Here is a 24,535-nt window from a genome sequence, read left to right as displayed (position 1 = left end):
AAACCAGGCTACCATTTCATGCATTACATTCCCATAATTTAATTTTTTATGACATTTTACAAATATAATATCATGTATTTTCAATGGACATTTAGGTCAAAAGACAACTCGGGATGTCAAATGACCACAATGCCCCTGTTCGGGTTGCATTCCTGATTTTTCGATAATATCGGATTTTGTCCATTTTTCGATTTCTCACTTTTCTTTGTACTAATTATTTAATTTTCATTTAATATTTCTAATGGTATTTGTATTTCAATAGGTGTCTATTTAAGTCCTAAAAATATTTTCCAAGGTTCCCCACGGTCCAGGGCTAGTTAACGGTCCACGCCGTGACTTCCTGGTGCGGTCACCCATCGCTAGGGTTCTCGGCTTGCTTAACTTGGTTACATTTCTTTGCTATTATTTTTCCTTTGTTTTTCTTGTATTTTCTTTTCTTGTATTTCATTATTTTATGTCTCCTCACTCATATCGAAGTGTAGTTCTAGGCATCCTAGCTGTCCGAACAACACTGGTCACCAGAACTGTAGAACGCACTATCGAACATAGGGGTGTTACAGTACGGTCTAAAAATAGTGTTCATCAGATCCATAAAAGCAGCTGTAGCATTAGTTAACCCGAATGGCATTACCAGAAACTCATAGTGGCCATATCGAGTTCTGAAAGCAGTTTTTGGAATACTCTACTCTTGCACTTTCAACTGATAATAACCAGATCGCAAATCAATTTTGGATAACACAGCTGCTCCTTTCAACTGATCATCAATGCGAGGCAATGGATATCTGTTCTTTATTGTCACCTTATTCAACTGCCGGTAGTCAATACATAAGCGGAGAGTGCCATCTTTCTTTTTAACAAACAATACTGGGGTGGATGAAGCCCTTTTCAAGTAGTTCTTGCAACTGTACCTTCAACTCCTTCAATTCTGCTGGTGCCATTTTGTATGGTGTTATGGAGATTGGATCCACACCAGGCATAACATCAATATCAAACTGCACCTCTCTTTCTGGAGGAAATCCTGGCAATTCATCAGGAAACACATTTGGAAAGTCATATACTGTAGGGATGTCCCTCAATACTGGACTCCCCACTTGGGTGTCTATCACATGTGCTAAGTATGCTTCACACCCCTTTCTAATCATTTTTCTGGCTAGTGCAGCTGAAATGATGTTTGATGGCAATAGCTGCCTCTCCCCGTGTATTACCATATCACTGTACTGAGGGAGACCAAAAGTGACTATCTTCAGTCTACAGTCATTCATAGCGTGATGCCTAGCTAACCAATCCATGCCCAAGATGATATCATAATCTATGAAGGGCATTTCAAAGAGATCAGATAGAAAAGTATGTCCTTGGATCACCAAAGGACAATCCCTATACATTATGTTGACCCTTACCTCTTGTCCTAGCTGACTTGTTACTAGTACCTCAAAGTCCATTTTCACACACGGAATAGCAATGCAATGAATGATACTGACACTCACATAGGAGTGGGTAGAACTCGGATCAAATAACACAAACACATCTTGATTAAAAGTTGAGAAGGTACTAGCTACAATATCAGATGTCTCAGCCTCTTCTCTCTGTCTCATTGCGTAGACTCTGACTGAAGCACTGCCTTGCTTTGACTGATTCACTGTGCCTTGGTTGCCTGATGAACTACCTCTACCCCTGTCTCTACCTTTGCTAGGTGGTTGTGAACCTCTGGTGGCAGGATTCTAAACTGACCCTTCTGCAGTAGTGGGAGGTGGCCCAACTCTATGGGCATTGGTGCAGTCTTTAGCAAAGTGTCCTGTGCCTTCGCAGTTATAATAGGCTCTTGTGGCCTTATAGCATACCCCACCATGATTTCTACCATAAGTTTCACATTGACGAAGAGGGTAGGAACTTTTGGTAGTCTGCTGACCAGATAGAGGAGGTTTCTATCCCAAAAATCTGCCCCTACCAGACTTTTTATCACCCCTTCTTTGTCCCTCAAAGTTCTTCCTCTTTTCAGGAGGACCACTGGAACTCTGATCTACTGACTTCCCCTCTTTCTCTTTTTCTGTCTTCTCTGATTTCTTTTTCTTTGGGGCTGTTTCTGACTCAATTCTTTCTAATTCAAGTGCTTGATAAATGAGCTCAGAGAAGTTAGAATATTTGAATCTGACCACTTGTAGTCTGAGACTAGGCTTCAAGCCGGTTTCAAACCTCTTACATCTTTCTCTGCTGGTAGAAGGGAGACTTCTTGCATAGTGGCTCAGGTAGAAAAACTCTTTTTCATATTCTGCCACTGATCTACTTCCCTGTTTCAGACTTAAGAATTCCTGTAGCTTCTGGTCCACATAGGCATCTGGGACATATTTTTGTCTGAAATCCCTGAGAAAGTTGTCCCAGGTAAGCACTGGAGGTTCCACTAAACTCTGAGGAATGGTTTTCCACTAGTCATATGCATCCCTCTGTAGTAGTGACACTGAATACTCAAATCTTAGCTCTTCTGTGCAGTGCAGTTTCTTGAACACCCATTCCATTCTCTCCAACCATTGTTCTGTCTCTAATGGATCTACTGTCCCCTTGAATTCAGTAGCCCCGTATTTAATCAGCTTGTCATACTTCTTAGCTAAAGGGTGTGGTTGTACCACTGGTGTCTACAGTGGGGCTTGAGTAGGCATGTTACCAGCCATTTGTTAGAACATTGCAGCCATCTGCTAAGCAAACTGTGTAACGCCCTCATTTTATATAGTCCGTACATTCGACTACTCCGGTGACCTAATATCAGTCCGAACAAGTCAGGATGTTTGGAACTACACTTCAGTGATAATAAACAGGCATAAAATGATGAAATAAATAAAAAGAAAATACAAGAAAAATTAAAGAAAAATAAAAGAGAGAAAGTGAAACTAAGTTAAACTAGTCGACACCGAAGCGATGGGTGACCGCACTGGGAAGTTACGGTGCAGGCAATAGCTAACCCTGGGACCGCGGGGAAACCTCGGAATTAAGTTTCGAGACATAATTAAAGACTTATTAAAGTATAATTGACATTAGAAATGTCAAAGAAAATTAAATAATTAGTACAAAAAAAACGAAAAATTCAAGAAACAGATAAAAATCGGTGTTACCGAAAAATCAAGAATGCAAACCGAATAGGGGCATTTTGGTCATTTGACACCTAGAGTTGACTTTTGACCTAAATGTCCATGAAAAATGAGTATTATTAAATTTTGAAAATGCCATGAAAGTGAGAAACTTGACATATGCAAATAGTGAGAAATTAGGGCTTTAATTGCAAATAGGGAAACTTAGGATTATTTAAATGCTTAATTAAGATTAAGTGGAGCACTAAGGGGACTATTTAAACATTAGTGGACAAGAAGGGCAGCACTAACATCATCTTCATCTTCTTCCTTCAACATTGCCAAATTATTTTCTCTCCATTTTCCACCATTGCCATCCCTTCATGCAAGCTTCAAAGGTCCATCTTCAAGCCATGATTTGCATAAATGGTCTTCATTAAAGTTAATCCTCACTTTGCAAGGAAGAAGTTGATACTAAATTCAAGAGATTTTGGTGAAGATTTAACAAGCTCCAATAATAGGTAAGTGTTCAAATTCCTTTCCTTCTTAAGTAAAGTTTGTAGGAAGCTTGAGATAAGTAAATTGATGAAGAAATTTTGAGGTTTTGATGAGTTATTATTATGTACTAATTTTGGCAGCCATGGTGAACTAAGAAGAGTGTTAAACTCCATTAATTAAATTAGTGAATATTGGTATTAATAGATTCATGGAAGTGTATAGTAAATTATTTGTTGTAATTCCATGTAATTGTTAGGTATAATCATGTATATTATGTTGATTTTGACTTTGTAAATTAAGATTGCATTTTGTGTATTGAGGACTTGTATATACTGCTCCAATTGACCATAATGTGATGTGATAAATGATATTAGTACATTATAATTCCAGAATTCAAGTATGGGAGTTAAGGATTAGGGCTTTGAATGTGTAATAGTTGTGTAATTGAAAAATTATATAAGGGCAGTATGCATTTGGGGCTATAACCCTAATTGTGTGATCCCAATTGGTATAAAGCCAATTGGAGGTAAAACTAGATTGAATATATACCAACTTTCATGTAGAGAGCTTGTCCAAATTCTGCCTAGAAGTGACCAAAAAGAATGACCAAATCCGAAATTACATGACATGAAAACCCAAAATTTTGACCATATAAACAGTAGTCAGTATTTTGGCCATAACTCACTCAAAACAGGTCCAAATGACCTGAACTTTATACCATGGAAAGTTTAGACATAGAGCTACAACTCTTATGAAGACACCAAAGCCTAGAAATGGTCAGAACCAATTCAAAATGCTTGCACAAGTTGGGTTACAAAAACTGGCCGAATTGACTTTGACCTAAAAATGACCTAAACTTTGCAATATAAGTGCAACTTGACCAGTAATAGTAAAATGACCATAACTTGGTCCATGTAACTCCAAATGTCCTGAAACCAGTGCCAAATTTTCACTAAAACATAGGCCTACAATAATGGTATTTTGACCAAAATCCATAAACTTAGAGAACTAGGTCAATTAACTTGATTAGATTGGCACACTAAATCTGGAATTAGCACATTTTACCATAAAATTCAGAAAATTTAAATAAGCATATCTCCCACCAAAAGTGTCCAATTTAAATGAGCCATACCAATCTGGAAAGCTAAGAAAGAGACCTAAAACATTGTTTTAGACAACATCCTCAAATTATAAATGTATAAGTTCAAAATTTAAGGTCAAAGCCATTGACCTAATTGAGGACCATGCCAATATAGGACATTTGAGTCCAAGTTAACAATTTGTCTATAAAGAATTCTATAAGACTTGAAAAATGGTAAGCAAAATTTGTGGTTGTCCCTAAGACATAGGGCAACAATACTTATGAAGAATGCTAGACCTCAATGTGATTACAAATAGTCCAAATAAATTAGTAAAATTAGAACCGAAAATGCCTAAAAAGGAAACTAAAACTTAGATTTGACCTAGTTATGGTTAATTAACCATAACTTGAGTTATACAAATCCAAATGACATGATTCAAAAAGGAAATTAAAGAAGACACAATGAGAAACAATTTAATGAAGAGAAATATGTTAAATTTACACTGTAGCTTAGTCCAATAGACAGTAAACATTGGCCATGAAATCTGAATAATTGCAATAAAATGAAATAAGCTTTGAAATGAAATTGGCAACATATATCAACATGTGAGGAATGAAAAATGGAACATATTAGTGACATTAAAACTAATTCACCTAGTGTGCATTAAAGGTCAATATTATAGGTTGATTAATGAAAGGAATAGTATTAACAATATTTAATTATTGAACCTTATTATTAGAAACAATTTAAATGAGTACTGAAACACTTTAAATTGTGTGTTTCAGTTAGAAAAGACACTGGAAAGGGAAAAGACCCACTACATCAAGGCCAAGAGGTGACTTATCAGAGGTTTGTGCACAACTAGTTTTTAATTAATTTTGTTCTGAATATTTCATATGATTAAATGACGTTATTTTCCTTATGTATTATGTTTATCAAGTATTGGATTTAATTCAATGATTATTGAAATTATTATAGTTTGTATGAATTTAGCTTTGCGAAATGGTATTTCAACAAGTATTAAGCATTGTTGTGGAGTGAATAAATTATGTTTTGGAAAATTTTGATAGGATATGTTTTGAATTGTGATGGGCAATTTGCATGGAAAAATACAAATTTATGTTTTGAATTGTGATGAGCATAAAAATTATTGGATATGGAATTGACTTTGAATTGAATTGTATTGTGATTTATGCTCACAAAAAGGACAAAGAGATTCATGATATTGCTTTATATCTCACTATAGATGCTTGACTAGGTTATTAGCCGTCTCTCTTATTTGTTGAGGAGACAATGGAGTTAGCTTTGTTTTGATTACCATGGTACGTGCACAGGCTTAGATTCTCCTCTTATTAGAGGTTAGATCTAAGTTTTTTGTTATGGCTCTTTCGGAAGTTTCATTATTGTGGTGTGTACTGTGCACGATGATTCGACCTCCCTTACCATAGGGAGTTAGAATCCGATTCGACCTCCCCGACCATTGAGAGTTAGAATCACTCTGAAGATGGCCCTTGCGGATTAGTCTTGCATAGTTAGTGAGATAAAGAATGGTTTTTGAATAGTAAAGAATTTCGATTTCAAATGGGATTTATGCATAATTGATTTTGTTGGAATTAATCTTTATTTCCATGATTGCTAGAATTACTTTAAATGTTCAGTTGTGATTTGATAAATTGAATTTCTTGCTCAAAGTCAATTTAACTAATGATTTATATTATTAGCAACGAAGATTTTAACTTTTGAAATTTTGTTAAATTTCGAGATTTTCAAATTAATTGTTATAATTTTGTCAATGTATATTGTACTATGTTTTAAATTATAGTTGTGCACCACTGAGTTCATCACTTAGCGATAGCTTTATATGCTGTCGCAGGTGAAAAGAGCATAGAGCAGTTGAGTAAGCTTCTTTGAAGACACATTGAATCGACTCGGGTATATCATAGGTATACCCATGTACATAGGTTTTGATGTATGCATGTAATAATATGCATGTAAATTATTTGAGCAGTTGTATAAAAACTCTTGTAAAATATTTTGGTATGTAATTAAATGTAAATTATTGTAAATGTAAATTTGAGATTTCATTTACCTATTTAGTTTTATAATATTAATTTTTGAGTCTTGTAATCAATGAAATGTTTCTTTTATGATGAGGTTGGTTTGAAAATGAAATGATTTGATTATTGAGATTGAATTGTTAGATGAAATGAAGTTTATTGGAGTTGTATTTGAGAAAACATATTGGGAGTGTTTTCCTTTTCAGGTTTGAAGAATTGTTTTCTCAAAATACAGCCGGCATTCTGTCGAAATTTTGAAAAATTTTTATAACACCAAATTTTAATCGATGATTTAAATTTCACAAAAATTGATTTAAAATCCCTTGTAGTATATTTAATGGGTTACTGGTAGGCGAAGTACAGTAATTCATTAGGTGTACTGCGGGATCATGTTACATCTTACGGAGGAGTAGGGTGTGACAAACTGAGCAGGGAACTGTGGTACTGAGGGGGCTGGTGCGACTAATCCACTCACATTGTGAAGCGTTGGGGCTTCCCCTTGTACCTCAGCCTCTATTGATTGATCAACTGAATGGTCCCCTTCTTCCATAGTCAGTTAGAGGATATTATACCTCTTGAACAAATAACACTAGGAGATTTCCTCCCATTAGTGCATATTTATAATGTAATGTACTGTATGTATCAAACCATGACATTGAGTAGTTGTACTATGAAGAAAGAATATTCAATTTACAGGTCAAAACAGAATTTAAAAACTAGGCTCTGATACCACTAAAACATGTCACACCTTACCCCTCCGTAAGACATAACATGATCCCGTAGTATACCTAATGAATTACCAAATTTCGCCTACTGATAACTCATTAAATACACTACAAGGGATTTTAAACCCTTTTTTTTTATTTCTTTTTACAGTGGTGAGCACTTTTGACAGGTGTTAAATTTTTTTTAACTGAAGTGAAACCAAATAACAAATCTGAAGTATCAGTAATTTCTATAAAAATTTCGGCAGAGTGTCATCTGTATTTTGAATAAAACAGTTCTTCAAAAAACTGTTAAAAAAAACACTTCTAATATATTTGTTCAATCCCAAACTCCAATAATAGTTCAACACAAATAAATTTTCTCAACATTTGTCAAACTCAATTCAACATCAATTTCCAGTAGTTCCAAACTGAGATAAGAGAAATATATTATAACATACAGGCCAAAATAATTTATAACTTTAGTTTACAACTGCTCAAGATCAAGTACAATATATATATACAGTTCACATACATTACAACAGAAATTATAAGGAGGTGGTATACTCAATATACCCAGCAAAATCCCAAAAGTGTAGCACAAGCAGCCTACTCTGCTGCTCTATCTGTCTGTCTACCTGCGACAGCAATAAAAAAACTATCGCTGAGCTAATGTCTAAGTGGTGCACAACATTAGGAAAATACAATTTAAAACCATAAACCATAAATCATATAAACTGTGGATACTTAAAATCATAGTTAAATTCAAAAGATAAAGAATGCCATAAAGAATTAAACTCCATTTCACAATGTCCCAATGAATATCAATAAATCACACACACAGCTTAATCATGATTCCAAAGTCCAATTTGTCCCAAAAGCCAATGGCTAATGAGGAATAGCATAGCTAGCTAGCAATTATATGAGTACTCATCCTATTCGTCCTCAATTGACACACACCTCAACACTTCAGCCAGAGAGGGAATTCAAAGCCAATTCGTCCCACTAGACAAGCTAGGGAGGAATTCAATCAAATATACATGATAGCTGTGGTTTCAAACCATATATAATATTTTTCAAGCAATAAATATCCATCAAATTTCATTCAAACAAAATTTCCACAATTTAAGTAATAACATACAAATTGTCATAATTTATTTCAAATGAAAATTCAAAAGAAATAACTGTTGTGCACAAACCTCTGATGAGCAGCCTCTTGACCTTAACTAAGTGGTTCTTTCCCCTTCTCTGAGTCTTTACTGACTAAAACACACAATTTAAAGTGTTTCAGTACTCATTTAAATTGTTTCTAATAATAAGGTTCAATAATTAAATTTATTTAATACTATTGCTTTCATTAGTCAACCTATAATGTTGACCTTTGATGCACTCTAAGTGAGTCAATTCTAATGTTACCAATATGTCACATTTTATAGTCCTTTAGTGTTGTTATATATTACCAATTTCATTTTCAAGTGTATTGCATTTTATTGCAATTTATCGGATTTTGATATGCTGTTTTGACCTAGCCAGATGACCTAGTTCCCTTGGTTTTTGGGTTCTGGTCAGAATTACAAACTTGTAGGTCTATGTCTTATTGAACTTTTGCCATAAATTTAGGTCATTTGGAGTTTACTAGACCAAGTTATGGTCATTTTACCGATGCTGGTCAGGTTGCACTAAAATGGCAAACTTAGGTCATTTTTAGGTCATTTCCGATTCTGGCAGTTTTTATACCTAAACTTATGCAAGTATTTTGAGTTGCTTATTTCTGGGCTTTGTGATCTTTACAAAGATGTACCCCTATGTCAAAGTTTTCCAACCATATAAATTTCAGGTCATTTAGACCTGTTGTGAGTGAGTTATGGCCAAAATACTGACTGCTGTTCAAATGGTCAATTTTCAGGTTTGCAAAGTCACTAATCCGGATTTGGTCAATTTTCATGTAACTTTTTGGACAGAATTAAGGTAGGCTTCCAACATGAAAGTTGGCACATTTTGTGCCTATTTTCACCTCCAATTGGCCTCATACCAATTGGAGTCACACAATTCCATTTGTAGCCTAAAATACATACTGCCCTTAACACATTTTTGAAGTATAAACCAATCACACATTCAACTAACTATACTTCACTTCCCAAACCTAATTTTGCATTTGTATCATACCACAACCATTCATCACTTTACATTATAGTTACTTTAGGCAGAATATAACCAATTTACAATGCACCAATTACACTTTCAATTCACAATATCCAATTCTAAACAACATATACACATAACACTCCTAACCATTACATGTAACTTCCATCATCAATTATACAAGCTGCCCCTACATCATCACCACTAGAATTCATTAATAAGTTTCATGATATCATACATAATTTCATGGGTTTAAAGGCTGCCCAAAAATGGCAGTTTACTTAGGTATTGAATTTCCCTTACAAACCTTAATTTTAATTGCTCAATTCACACATACACATAAAATACATTGGCTAAAACATCTTATGATATTAATCAACATGATTTCCCATTAATTCCCAAGATGTGTGTGTAAGCTTTAATGAAGAAAATTGTGTGGAAAGTGGCTTAAAGTGATGTGCATGGAGCTTGGTTAAGGTACAGCATTGGAGGTTTCCATGGAGGATGAATTCAGCTGAATATTGAGAGGTTAAAGATGATGGCATTTTCTATCCCAAATGGCTTATAAAGGTGTCCCAAATTATGAGTTAGTGGAGCGCTAACTTTGGTTTATGTTTAATTAATTTCCAAGCTCCATAATTTGCAAATTTGCCACCAAACTTTCACTATTTATATTTCATTTCTAATTTTCATTTTTCATAGGGTTTTCAAACTTTAATTTCATTTATTTTTCATGGACATTTAGGTCAAAAGCCAACTCGGGATGTCAATTGACCAAAATTCCCCTATTCGGGTTGTACTCTCGATTTTTCAGTAACACTGATTTTTATCGGTTTCTCGATTTCTCGTTTTTCTTTATACTAATTAATTAATTTTTGTTTGACATTTCCAATGTCATTTATACTTCAATAGATATTTATTTAAGTCTTAAAAATATTTCCCAGGGTTCCCCGCGGTCCAGGGCTAGTTAACGGTCCTCGCCACAACTTCCCAGTGCAATCACCCATCGTTACGGTTTTTGGCTCGTTTAACTTTGTTACATTTCATTGCTCTTATTTTTCCTTTATTTTTCTTGTATTTTCCTCTATTGTGTTTCATTATTTCATGTCTTCTCACTAATATTTATGTGTAGTTCTAGGCATTCTAACTGTTTGGACAGACACTGATCACAGGAACAGTAGAACGCACTATCAAATATAGGGTTGTTACCGAAATTTGGGGCAATAAAATGTAAGGAAATCAAGTCAGAGGAAAGAAGATCAAAGTCAAATTATTTGCGTAATTGAGTAGGATTTGACTTCCTGATTAGTGAAATGCTTATAAATACCATTCAAAACCTAATTTTGGAACTTTATGACCCTAAAAGAAAACCTAGCAGCCACTCTACTCTCTCACGCGCCAAACAAGAAGACAAAGCTACTTTCAAATTCCCCCAAAACCAAAAAACATACATACAAATGTTCTCTTTCTTCCACTAGACCATTGAACATAAACTCATCTACATTATTTCATGTTCATCTAAAGATGTTCATAAGGACTATTGAGTCCGCAATTACTAAAGAATTTGCTATGAATCTAAGGGTAATCCCTAATCACTTTATGCAAGTAGACTGATCGCAAAGATCCTGTCTAGTTTTGTCTTATAGCTTATGAGTTCCTTTGCTCTTTTTTTATTTTTCTTGCATTCTACACAATTTTCTATGCAATACAGGCTCTTGATGCACTCAAAAATCATTTTTCTACAGTAAGTTATAAATTTCAAAGTTTTGCACTTTTTCTGCCTAACACATGCAGATGCCCAAAATTTGGAGGACTATAACTTGATGAGTAGACACTCTTTTTATGTGATTCTTGTTTCTAAAATCAATTTCACAATGTCATATTTCACCCCCATTTCTAGTTTTCCAAATTTCTTTTGTGATTTGGTATGAAAATCAATTTCAATTTTAGTGGATAGAATCTGCTTGGGTAAATGGACAACATCTTGTTAATTCAATTTTAATTTTTCCATTTATCTTTTTTGTGTAATCCTTTTTCTTATATTTTATTATGACATGTCAAGATTATCCTCATAAAATTTGGAAATTTTTCATGCATGTATACTATTTTTCATTGAATTTATTCTTTTTACTACCTTTGCACAGTAACTTGATAATGATGTAGAACACAGTTTTGTTTTAATTTTATTTTACTTTCTTTTGGAAATTATACTAAAACTTGTTCTCATGTTTTGAGTGACGATATTGATGCTTGTTTTCACAATAAATTAAGGATAAAAAAAGAAGAGATGGCTTAGGTTTGCAACCTTTGCTGGAAATGGCTTGCCTTGGATGTGCCTTGGTTTGCTTTGTTTTTACTTGTTTGACCTTTGGATCTTCTATTTTCTAAAGTGACTTGCCGTATTCAATTGTTTAATAGATATGTTAAGTAGCTTTCTTTCCATAACTATAATAGTAGTTTTTTTTTTTTTTTGATTTGCAAGCTTTTGCATTACAAGGCCCATAGGGCAAATATACCGAACACATGAAACAGCATTTCCAGACCATGGCCCATAAAAAAGGGTCTCTTACATACTTACAAAACCAACCTAACTATAATGGTAGGTTGAGTATATATAAATGGGAGATCAAACATGGAAATCAAGCAAAGGACGTAAAACTCTAAAACAAATCATTGCAAAGGATATGAAACTCTAAGACAAATCATCACACTTAGATGGACCATGAAGGATACATCAAAGGAGATTCAAGGTCTCTTGTATAGGGGTTTTAGAGCTTTAAACCCATGTAATAGGACAATTAGTTTCATTTTATCTTAAAATGCCTTTTATTAATTGTAACACCCCTGTAACGCCCTCACTTTACATAGTCCGTACATTCTGCTGTTTCGATAAAATAATGTCTGCTCGGATAAGTCAGGATATCTGGAACTACACTTTAGTGATAGTGAGAAGGCATAAAATGATGAAATAAATAAAAATAAAATACAAGAAAAATTAAAGAAAAATAAAAGAGAGAAAGTGAAACTAAGTTAAACGAGTCGACACCGAAGCGATGGGTGACCGCACCGGGAAGTTACGGCGCAGGCAATAGCTGACCCCGGGACCGCGGGGAACCCTCGGAAATAATTTTCGAGACATAATTAAAGGTCTACTGAGGTGTAATTGACATTGGAAATGTCAAAGAAAAATTAATTAATTAGTACAAAAAAAATAAAAAATCGAGAAATTGACAAAAAAATCAGTGTTACCAAAAAATCAGAAATACAACCCGAAGAGGAGCCTTTTGGTCATTTGACACTAGAGTTGACTTTTGACCTAAATGTTCATGAGAAATAAGTAGCATTAAATTTTAAAAATCCTATAAAAATATGCAAATATATATAGATATATTGGAATTAGGTGAAATAAAAGGGTGTAATTTAGAATATTGGAAGGTCTAAGTATTAAAATAATTTAATATCAATTAGTGGAGGTATAAAAGCTATTTGGGACATGTGTATATCCACTAACACTCATCTTCAACCTTCATCAACCTCTTGGCCGAATTGTTTCTCTTAAGCTTCCTCCATGGCCGAATTTTGAAAGCTTCCTAAACTCCACCATTTTCAACTCAAGCCCCAAAGCTTGCTTCACTAACTTTGCTCCCCACATCACAAGGAAGAGATTGATGGTAATTTGAAGGGGATTAGTTGAGGTTTGATGAAACTCCAACAATAGGTAAGTGTTCAAATTCCTTTCCTTCTTAAGTAAAGTTTGTGGGAAGCTTGAGATAAGTAAATTGATGAAGAAATTTTGTGGTTTTGATGAGTTATTATTATGTACTATTTTTGGAAGCCACGGTGATTAAAGAACTTTGAATTGTTTTTACATGTATATGATGGGGATTGAAGTTAATTAAAGTAATTAAAGGTTTTAGCAAGTGAATTTTATGTGTATATTGAGATTGTGTAATTGAATTGGAATTTGATTTTGAATTGGGAACTTTGAGTATAATTGATTAAAGTAGGCAGCCTTGATTCCATGAGAATGGATTAATTTATGTGTGAAAGAAGTAATTTATGATGATTAATTAAGGTATTATATGAGTAGTCAAGCTAATTCATGTGTATGTGTGAAATTAGTGCATTTGAATTTGGAACTTGGTAAGAGGTATTGAAGACTTTGGCTAATGGAAATTTTTGGCAGCCTTGAAGTTCAATGAAGAGTACTTAATTTCATGAAATTATTGGATGAATTATGGTACCAAGGATTGATGAATGTGTATGTAAATTAGTAGTGGAAATTATATGTAATGATTAGGTGTATTTATGTGTATATATTGCTGAATTTGGACTTTTGTGGTTTAGGGTTGTATTTGATGTATTGAGAATATTTGTATTCTATCCAAATTGACCATAATGAGATGTGATAAATGATATTAGTACATTATAATTCCAGAATTCAAGTATGGGAGTTGAGGATTAGGGCTTTGAATGTGTAATGCTTGTGTAATTGAAAATTGTATAAGGGCAGTGTGCATTTAGGGCAATAACCTAAATTGTGTGACCCCAATTGGTATGATGCCAATTGGAATTGAAACTAGGCACAAAATGTGCCAACTTTCGTGTTGGAAGCCTACCCAAATTCTGCCTAGAAGTGACCTAAAAAGATTGACCAAATCCGGATTGGTTACTTTGCAAACCTGAAAATTGACCATTTGAACAGCAGTCAGTATTTTGGCCATAACTCACTCAAAACAGGTTCAAATGACCTAAATTTTTACCATAGAAAGCTTAGACATAGAGCTACAACTCTTATGAAGACACCAAAGCCTAGAAAGACAAAAACCAAGTCAAAATGCTTGCACAAGTTGGGTTACAAAAACTGGCCGAATTGACTTTGACCTAAAAATGACCTAAACTTTGCAATATAAGTGCAACTTGACCAGCATTAGTAAAATGACCATAACTTGGTCCATATAACTCCAAATGACATGAAATCAGTCCTAAAATTTCAATAAGACATAGATTTACAATATTGGTAATTTGACCAAAACCCAAAAATCAAGGGAACTAGGCCAATTAACTTGATTAAGTTGGCACACTAAATCTGAAATTAGCACATTTGACCATAAAATCCAGAAAATTCAAATAAGCATATCTCCCACCAAAAGTGTCCAATTTAAATGAGCCATACCAATCTGGAAAGATAAGAAAGAGACCTAAAATATTGTTTTAAACAACTTTCTCAAATTATAAATGTATAAGGTCAGAATTTAAGGTCAAAGCCATTGACCTAATTGAGGATCATGCCAATATAGGACCTTTGAGTCCAAGTTAACAATTTGTCTATAAAGAATTCTATAAGACTTGAAAAATGGTAAGAAAAATTTGTGGTTGTCCCTAAGACATAGGGCAACAATAATTATGAAGAATGCTAGACCTCAATGTGATTACAAACAGTCCAAATAAATTAGTAAAATCAGAACCGAAAATGTCTAAAAAGGAAACTAAACTTTAGATTTGACCTAGTTATGGTTAATTGACCATAACTTGAGCTATACAACTCCAAATGGAGTGATTCAAAAAGGAAATCAAAGAAGACACAATGAGAAACAATTTAATGAAAAGAAATCTATTAAATTTACACTGTAGCCTAGTCCAATTGATAGTAAATATTGGCCATGAAATTTGGAAAATGGCAATAAAATACAATAAGCTTTAAAATGAAATTAGTAACATATACCAACACTTAGAGACTATAAAATGTGACAAATTAGAAACAAAAAATTGACTCACTTAGAGTGAATCAAAGGTTAACAATATAGGTTGACTAATGAAATGAATTGAATGGAATAGTACTAAGAAAATTTAAATATTGAATTTTATTGTTAGAAACAATTTAACTGAGTACTGAAACATTTTAAATTATGTGTTTCAGTTGAAAAGGATATTGAAAAGCATAAGGAATATTGAGTCAAGGCCTAGAGGCGACTCAAACCTGGTCTGTGCATAATACTTTTTATATTCACTGCTTTTACTAGAAACTTTATTTGGAGAAATGAGTTATGAATAATTTTTTATTGTTTTGGCTTTGGGAATATTATTTGAGAATTATTGTGTTGCCTACTTTGTAAATGGAAATTTTGAGATAAAATGTGTTTAGTGGTATCAGAGCAAAGTAGGGACGGCGATACGTAAAGCCTACGATTCCTGAGAACTCTCATGCGTGAACTATGGCAAAGCGTGACTCTCCGCCCAGGAGCTTGCAGGGACGACGATATGTAACGCCTGTAAGTGCTCTGATAGGTACACTATATTCCTCCTCCATTTATGGGGTGAGTATGACTATATTCCTCCCTCTTTGACTTGCCAGTCTGAGGTGAGTATGGATGAGTTCTCATTAGCTAGCTAGCCACCTCCCTCATTGATTTCAATTAGTGGGGTGAGTATGCCTTGTTGTGGTGTACAACAAGGCATGTTCAGAAAATTTATGTCATGACCTAAGTTGTGTTATTGATTGGCAACACTGTATTATTCAATTATTTGATCAAATTTGTGTTATATGAGCTTTGAAAACTGTGACATGAAATTGTGAATCATTTGAATTGTGAATTGTCGATAAATGTTTTATATACTGCATTTTAAATTGTTATTGTGCAACACTGAGTAAATTTTATTCAGCGATAGCTTTTTTCATCTCTGTCGTAGGTAGACAGACAGATAAAGCAGCAGAGTAGGCTGCTTGTACTATACTTTTGTGTTATATTGAGTATACCACTTCCTTGTAAATATTATTGTAATGTATGTGCGCTGTATGTATATATTGTACTTAGTCATGAGTAGTTGTAAATTAAAGTTATAAATTATTTTGTCCTGTAAAAATGTTGTACTATAATTTTTTTTATCTCAACTTTGAAATACTTAGTCAGTTTGCATTCTATTTTTGAAACTACTGAAAGTGATGTTGAATTGAGTTTGACTTATGTTTGAGAAAATTGATTTGTGTTGAGCCATATTGGAGTTTGGGACTGAAACAAATATATTGGAAGTGTTTTCTATAGGTTTTTGAAGAACTGTTTTGCTCCAAATACAGACGGCACTCTGCCGAAATTTTTATAAAATTTGTGGCTATTTCAGACCTAATATATGATTTAACTTCAATTAAAAAATTTTTAACACCTGTCAAAAGTGCTCACCATTGTAAAAAGAAATAAGAAAAGGTTTAAAATCCCTTGTAGTGTATTCAATGTGTTATCAGTAGATGAAGTTTGGTAATTCATTAGGTATACTGCGAGATCATGTTACATCTTACGGAGGCGTAGGTTGTGACAACCCCTATATGCATAGCCTGGTATATTACACTGGTCTGGTGATCGGTGTTTGTAACATCCTCACTTTTGCTAGCCGTACAGTCTACTGTTCCGGTGACCAGTGTCGGTCCGGACAACTAGAATGTCCGGAAAAATATTTAAACTAAAGTGAGGAACCATAATAAACTCAAATATTAATAAGAAAAATTTAAGAAAAATTTCAGAAATAAAATACAACCAAGTTAAATGAGCCGGTGCCCTAGCGATAGGTAACCTAGTGAGAAGTTGCGGTTCTCGCAACTAGGAGCCCTAGACCCAGGGGAAAAATTATAAAATAATTTTTGGGACTCCAGAGAAGGGTCATTGAGGTTCTTATAGCATTAGAATGCCAAGAAAATACTTAGAAAAATTTTTCAATCAGTACAGACAATTTTGGCTTGTTAAGCCAAACGGAGGGCATTTTGGTCATTTCGTCTTCAGAGATGATTTTTGGCCAACTTGTCCAGTTAAATAAATAATTTATATAACATAAAATATGAATAAATGTTGTTAAAAATTTAATTGAAATTAAATAGACAAGAAAAGATGAGAAAATGAAAGAAAATGGACTTATGACATTATAATGATGTTATTAAGATTCTCCCAACCAACCCAATATGGACACATGGCATAAACTTATTTTAAAGAGACAAAATGGGCTGAAAATGAACAAAAAATCAGATCTCTCTCTCCCTTTCTTCTTCCTTGCAGTGACCCTCCTCCATAACCACCATTTTCAAGCTTTTTCAAAGCTAGATTTCACTAACTTCTACCCAACAAAACCCTATACTCCCAATACAAAAAAGAGTTCTTGCATCTTGGTGATTCTTTTGGGAGTAAAAAGAAGAAGAAAACAAGAACCTAGCTAGTGGGGAAACTTCACTCCATAGAGGTTAGTGACCTAACCATGAATTTCACTTTAAATTCATGCTAAGGACTTTGAATGAGTGTAAATTACAAGGAAAATTTGTTGAATACTATTTGTATGCCATCCCTTAAATTTCAGCAGCCATGGTTAGGGTATGATTTTGATGAGTTTTATGGAGTTAACATGCTTGTATGGCTGCCCACAATATGTATCTCATAAGTGGAATGTTGAAATACAATGATGTTGCATGGTATGTGATGTTTGAGTTAGGGTTTTGGGATGGAAATTGAGACTTTGCTCATGTGATGATGGAAGTAGGTTTTAATGGTCAATTAGTGATCATTTGGTTTGGTTTGAATAAAAAATGAAGTGAATTGTGTAGTGGGATTTGGGTTTGGTGTGGCTGCCCTTGGTGACTTCAACAAATGTAATGGCCCGGCCCACTAGTGATATTGTCCGCTCTGGGCCGAAGCCCTCACGGTTTTACAACGCGTCACTAGGAGTTAGGAACCTCCATCTTATAAACCCAGCATCTCTCCCGTGTTTTGCCGATGTGGGATTTGCCTAGGGTGTTACAATCCACCCCCCTTACGGGACTCAGCGTCCTCGCTGAGGTTTGCCCCACCATCGTTCAAGGTTGCACGCTGAGCGGCTCTGATACCACAAATGTAATGGCCCGGCCCACTAGTGATATTGTCCGCTCTGGGCCGAAGCCCTCACGGTTTTACAACGCGTCACTAGGAGTTAGGAACCTCCATCTTATAAACCCAGCATCTCTCCCGTGTTTTGCCGATGTGGGATTTGCCTAAGGTGTTACAATATTATTATAAATGGATTCTACATGGGGAACCCCGCACAAGTAATATTGATAGTCAAAACATAAATGTTATGATAGCGGAGTCTGTTCAAGAGGTTGATAATAGCACAAGCAATACCTATGAGCAAATGGTAATGGATGCAACAGGTCCTGATTTCTTTCAGGATGTAATGGAGGAGCCTCCAAATCCATCAGCTCAAAAATTGTATGACATGTTACAACCTGCTAATCAAGAGGTGTGGCCAGGTTGTGAAAGCCATTCGCAGCTCTCAGTTGTTGCAAGGATGTTGAACATCAAGGCAGAACATCATTTGTCAAAAAGGTGTTTTGATGACATTTGTCAACTTATGAAAGAGGTGTTACCAGATGAAAATTTAATGACTGAAAACTTTTACAGTACGAAGAAGTTGGTTCAAGCATTGGGCCTACCTGTTGAGAAGATTCATTGTTGTACTAATGGATGTATGTTATATTGGGCTGAAGATAGTGAGTTAATGAATTGCAAATTTTGTGACCATCCACGGTTCAAACGACATAGTTGAGGCTCTTCTAATTTTCAAACCAATGTGCCACATAAGAAAATGTACTACTTTCCTCTCACACAGAGATTGCAAAGATTATATGCTTCGAATGCAACAACAAAAGAAATGAGATGGCATGCTGAGCATGACCATGAAGATGGGGTAATGTGTCATTGTTCAGATGCAACTACATGGAAGCATTTTAATAAAACACATCCTTCATTTGCTGCTGAGGTTCGGAATGTAAGGCTAGGACTGTGCACCGATGGGTTTCAACCATTCGGTCAGTCTGGACAACAATATTCATCTTGGCCAGTCATTGTCACTCCTTATAATTTGCCTCCTTGGTTATGTATGAAGGAAGAGTATATGTTCCTAACGGTAATAGTTCCTGGTCCGAGAAACCCAAAAGACAAATTGGATGTGTACTTACAGCTCCTTATTGCAGAGTTGAAACAGTTGTGGGAAGTTGGAGTTGAGACATATGATGCATCAAAGAAGAATAATTTTAATATGAGGGTTGCGTTATTATGGACAATAAGTGATTTCCCTGCATATTCAATGTTATCCGGTTGGAGCACAGCAGGCAAGACTGCTTGTCCATATTGTAAGGACGATTCAGATGCATTCACATTGACAAAGGGTGGTAAACAATCATGGTTTGACAATCACCGTAAATTCTTACCAGCTAACCATCCTTTCAGACGGAATAAAATTGCTTTTAGAAAGAACAAGACGATTACAAAAGTGCTCCCCATTCTATCCGGTGAGGAAATTTTAGAACAAATAGAACATCTAGGATTAATGTGTGTCACAGATATGGGTGCAGATGAGAATAACAGTTGCAAAGCAAAAAACACGGGTTGGAAGAGACGGAGCATTTTTTGGGATTTGCCATATTGGAGTACTAACATGCTTTGCCACAACCTGGATGTCATGCATATAGAGAAAAATGTGTTTGAAAATATTTTTAATACTGTGATGAATGTTGAAGGGAAGACGAAGGACAATGCAAAATCAAGGGAAGATTTGAAAGAGTTTTGTCACCGACCTGAGTTAGAGAGGGATATGGCAACAGGAAAGTATCCTAAAGCATGTTACACATTAGACAAACAATCAAAAGCAGTGTTGTGTGAATGGCTTAAAAATCTTAGATTCCCAGATGGTTATGTGTCAAACATGGGTAGGTGTATAGACATGCGAAAACTAAAGTTGTTTGGGATGAAAAGCCATGATTGTCATGTCTTTATGCAAAGATTACTCCCAATAGCATTTAGGGAATTGCTTCCAAAAAATGTGTGGCAAGCATTGACCGAATTGAGCAATTTCTTTAGAGAGTTAACTTCAACAACACTTAGAGAAGAAGCCATGTTACAGCTCAATGAAGAGATTCCTATTATATTATGTAAACTAGAGCGTATATTCCCTCCAAGTTTCTTTGACTCCATGGAACACCTCCCAGTGCATTTGGCTTATGAAGCATGGATTGCTGGTCCTGTGCAATATCGGTGGATGTATCCATTTGAGAGGTAACTAGTTTAATGTATTGTTGTATACTATCATTACATGGAGAAATAAAAACTTTGTTGTGACTAAATAGTAAATGGTGCAGGTACCTTAGGAAGTTAAAAAATAATGTGAAAAATAAAGCCAAAGTGGAAGGTTCCATATGCAATGCATACTTAGTTGAAGAAGCATCGTCATTCTACGCTCATTATTTTGAACCCCATGTCAACACAAGGCATCGAAAGGTTCCACGCAATGATGATACAGTCGAACATATGGATGAACATCTAGAGAATCTATCAATTTTCACTCATTCCGGTAGGCCATCGGAAAAGGAAAGGTTAGATATCTCACGAACAAGAATTTCAAGCAGCACAAATGTACATCTTGTTGAATTGTATAGAAGTAAAACCGTACATTGAGTAAGTTTTTCTAATATTCAATTATTATAATTGTTGCAATGCCATTATTGATTCCAAACATGTAATTAACTATTTTCATTGTGTGCAGCATTTTTGTTAATGAGTTACACATGGCCAATCCAAATATCAATGATAAACAAGTTGATGAGAAACTAGAGCGTGAATTTGATAAGTGGTTCAATAAATATGTTCACAATCCCTCCAACAATATATCAAGCCAGTTTTTAAAGGATCTATCAAAGGGTCCATTAAGAAGTGTTATGTGCTACAATAGTTATGTAGTTAATGGTTATAAATTTCACACTAAAGGTTATGGTTCGCATAGGCAACGCGATGAGCAGTGGGGTATGTATCAAGGGGACTAATTCTGATCTGCTGAAAGTGACTACTATGGACAATTAATTGAAGTGCTACGATTGGAGTACCCTGGATTACCAATCAAAAGAACTGTATTGTTTAAATGTGATTGGTTTGATCTAACACCAAATGTGGGAACAAAGATTCTTCCAAAATATAAACTTATGGATATTAATCATAAAAGATCCTTTAATAGGTATGAACCATTTGTTCTTGCTATCCAAGCTGCTCAGGTGAATTATTCCATATATCCAAGCTTAAAACGTGACAAGGATGATTGGTGGGCTGTGTTCAAAATCAAAGCGAGATCTGTTATTGATCTTCCTGAGCAAGTGAATGTCACAACCCCCCCTGCACGGGAAGAACCATTTCAAGAAGATGAAATGGAAGTCCCTTTGATTCAAATTGACGATGATGATGATCAATAACAATACTTGAATGATCAAAACGGTGTACTAGTTGAAATTAATGAAGAGGATGTTGAAGATGAAGAAGAGCTTGAATTGGACTCAGAAAGTGATGAGGAATGCGATGATGTATATGATAGTGATACTAATTAGAATTAGGTATTTCTCTTAATGAATTTATATTTCTAAACTTGAAGTATAAACTCTAACTAATTTCATCTGTATTATGTATCATAAGTTGAATGAAGCTAACTAATTAATACAATTATTTATGCAGGATGCGAGGCAACGGTCGCAGGGGAGGTTTGTTGGGTCATTCACGGTCAAGCGATTACAATGCAGGATGAGCCCAATGATCAACTAGACCAATCTACACAGGGTCAGCCTCAGGTTCCTTCACGATCCACTAGGAGGTCGGCACCAGATCCAGAGGGGTCTACTGCTTCAACACAGCATCGAGCTACACCTCCACCTCCACCGCCACCACCTATTACCCCATCTTCTGAGCCTGCAATTGGATCAACCTCTGGTCATGAAGGTCATTCAGTTGGGGCAGCACCAATATCATCGATGGATGGCCTATCACTCACTACATTTGGAAGAAAGAAAAGAATAAAGCTCATTAATGGCACGTAAGTATTTAAAATTAATTAACTTTATCTATGATTTGGTATTACATATCATTGGGAATTGAAATCTTGTGTTTCTACATTTACATAAAATCAATATATTTCTTTGTCTTTCTTTTGTATAGGTTACATCCATCCGAGGAATGTGCTAAGAAGTTGAAGAATATCTTCAAGGAGAGGATGGACCCAGAGGACCTTTGTTGGAAAACTATCACGCTTTGAAACAAAAGAGTTTCTTGGGATGAATTTCAAGTAATAAAATAAATATTTAAATATTAGCTATCGATAACTAATTTGCATAGTTTATGAAACCTCAAAAAGAATGTTATGAACAAATATCATTTAAGTGATGAGAATTTGTGAATTAATGTAAAAGAACACAATTGAAGTATATTAATGCTTAAATGATCTATATGTACAGCTTGTGTGATATTGAAAATATATATTGTTGTGAGTTGTTTAGTTGGGGTGGATGTTATTTATTGTTGAGAATATATGAAGTGTTTTTAACAGGTGCAATTAATACCTAATAACTAGGTTGGATTGTCCAAAATTAAGGAAATCTTGTCAATTTTTTTCTAAAATATTATCATACTAATACAACTATCTTAATTTTTATTTATTTTATACCAGAAATACTTTGATTGGCAAGAGGTGACTCCACTAGTAAAGGAAGCTTGGAGGCGTAAGGCTGCAGAGCGCTATAAGGCCCTAATGTGCAATGTCAGGAAAGGAAAATCCAAGGTCATCGTGCCTAATAGTACAATGCAAAAATGGAAGGAGGCATGGAGTAGCCCAGAGTTTAAAGCCAAGAGCCATCAATTCACTGCTAACCGTTGTAGTGAGATAGGGAGTTAGGCGAGCATCTCTAGTAACACAGGGGGTTCAGTTTCACATGCTACTCACGCAGATAGAATGGTAATGATTTCATATTTACTATAGGATGGTAATGATTTCATATTTACTAGTTTTGTTATTGTCTGTCTACATATTAGTAGCAAATAATCGAACATTATTATAAACATCACTAAAATCATTATATCTTTTCAGGAAGCCCAGCTTGGCCGAAGACCTTTTCCTTATGAACTTTTCCATAAGACCCACACTAGGAAAGGCACCTCCGATATGGTTGATTCACGAGCGCAATCAATTAAGGTAAGTGAACAAGTATTTTATGTCTTTCAATTATATGAAAAAAATGAATAAGTGAGTTTGTTTATTCAATTGCCAAGAAAAATAAATTTAAAATGTGTATTGACTTATGCAGGATGCATTTTTGGCGCTTAAGGAGCAGTCGTCTCAACCACAAGAGGGGTGCAGTGACCCTCCTATTGTAGATGAGGTCGCACTATATTATCAAGTTGTTGGGGGGGAGAAGAAGAACAGGGTTTATGGCATTGGATCTCAAGCATCAATTTTTTACCCTAGCTCATCACATGGATCATCTTCTACTGCATCCTATTATGCTCAGTCAGAGGCAATGGAGGAAGAGATTCAACAATTGCATCAGACTGTTGCAACGCTCAAGGATAGTTTGGTTGCAATGAAGGAGAGAGATCGACAACGCGAGTTGATGCTAGAGGAGAGATATAGACAACGTAAGCAGACCTTTGGAGGCGCATGCAACAAATGATGCAAAACATGATGGCACAAATGATGCAGTACGCGGTTCTGACCCCAACTCCACATGCGACTCATCAAGATGATGGTAGAGAGGTGATAGTGTTGATGAGTGATTATCTTGTTGATGACAAGTAGCTTGTTTTTTTGTTATTATGATATTTTATTTTTCCATACAGTATATTATTGTCATAACCCTTCACTGTCATATTTATATATAATATTGACTGATATTTGATATTTGATAGCCTGATATTATAAATATTATGATATTGAGCATTTAAAATTAATATTATATTATATGCTTCAATACAGGAAATAATATATTAAATAAAAAAATAAAAATTTTCTACTAGTAATTTGAAACGGATTAAAAACGAATTTTTCCGTTTCTAATCCAATAACACAAGGATCGGTTTCAGAATTTAGAAACCGATTTGAAATGGAATTTCTGTTTCAAAAAAATTGAAACCAAAATATCAGTTTTTAAATTAAAACGGAATTTGAAACCGAATATA

At 34.8% G+C, this 24,535-nt stretch overlaps 2 protein-coding genes across 2 annotated transcripts; both read left to right on the top strand.

Annotated features, from left to right (window-relative positions):
* The first annotated feature begins 19,136 nt into the window (after positions 1-19,136).
* On the top strand, positions 19,137-20,927 carry LOC110641541 (uncharacterized). The gene is made up of 3 exons (XM_058147727.1): positions 19,137-20,605; positions 20,689-20,827; positions 20,874-20,927. The coding sequence occupies exons 1-3, from the start codon at positions 19,137-19,139 to the stop codon at positions 20,925-20,927; spliced, it is 1,662 nt and encodes a 553-aa protein (XP_058003710.1).
* Positions 20,928-23,277: 2,350 nt separating this feature from the next.
* On the top strand, positions 23,278-24,030 carry LOC131180110 (uncharacterized). Its single transcript, XM_058147726.1, has 3 exons — positions 23,278-23,315; positions 23,448-23,552; positions 23,665-24,030. The coding sequence occupies exons 1-3, from the start codon at positions 23,313-23,315 to the stop codon at positions 24,028-24,030; spliced, it is 474 nt and encodes a 157-aa protein (XP_058003709.1). The 5' UTR covers positions 23,278-23,312.
* Positions 24,031-24,535: the final 505 nt, after the last annotated feature.

Source organism: Hevea brasiliensis, chromosome 5 (genome assembly GCF_030052815.1).
Source record: "Hevea brasiliensis isolate MT/VB/25A 57/8 chromosome 5, ASM3005281v1, whole genome shotgun sequence".
Taxonomy (NCBI): domain Eukaryota; kingdom Viridiplantae; phylum Streptophyta; class Magnoliopsida; order Malpighiales; family Euphorbiaceae; genus Hevea; species Hevea brasiliensis.
The sequence above is the reverse complement of the archived record's forward strand: the minus strand, read 5'-3'. Positions and strand labels throughout refer to the sequence as shown.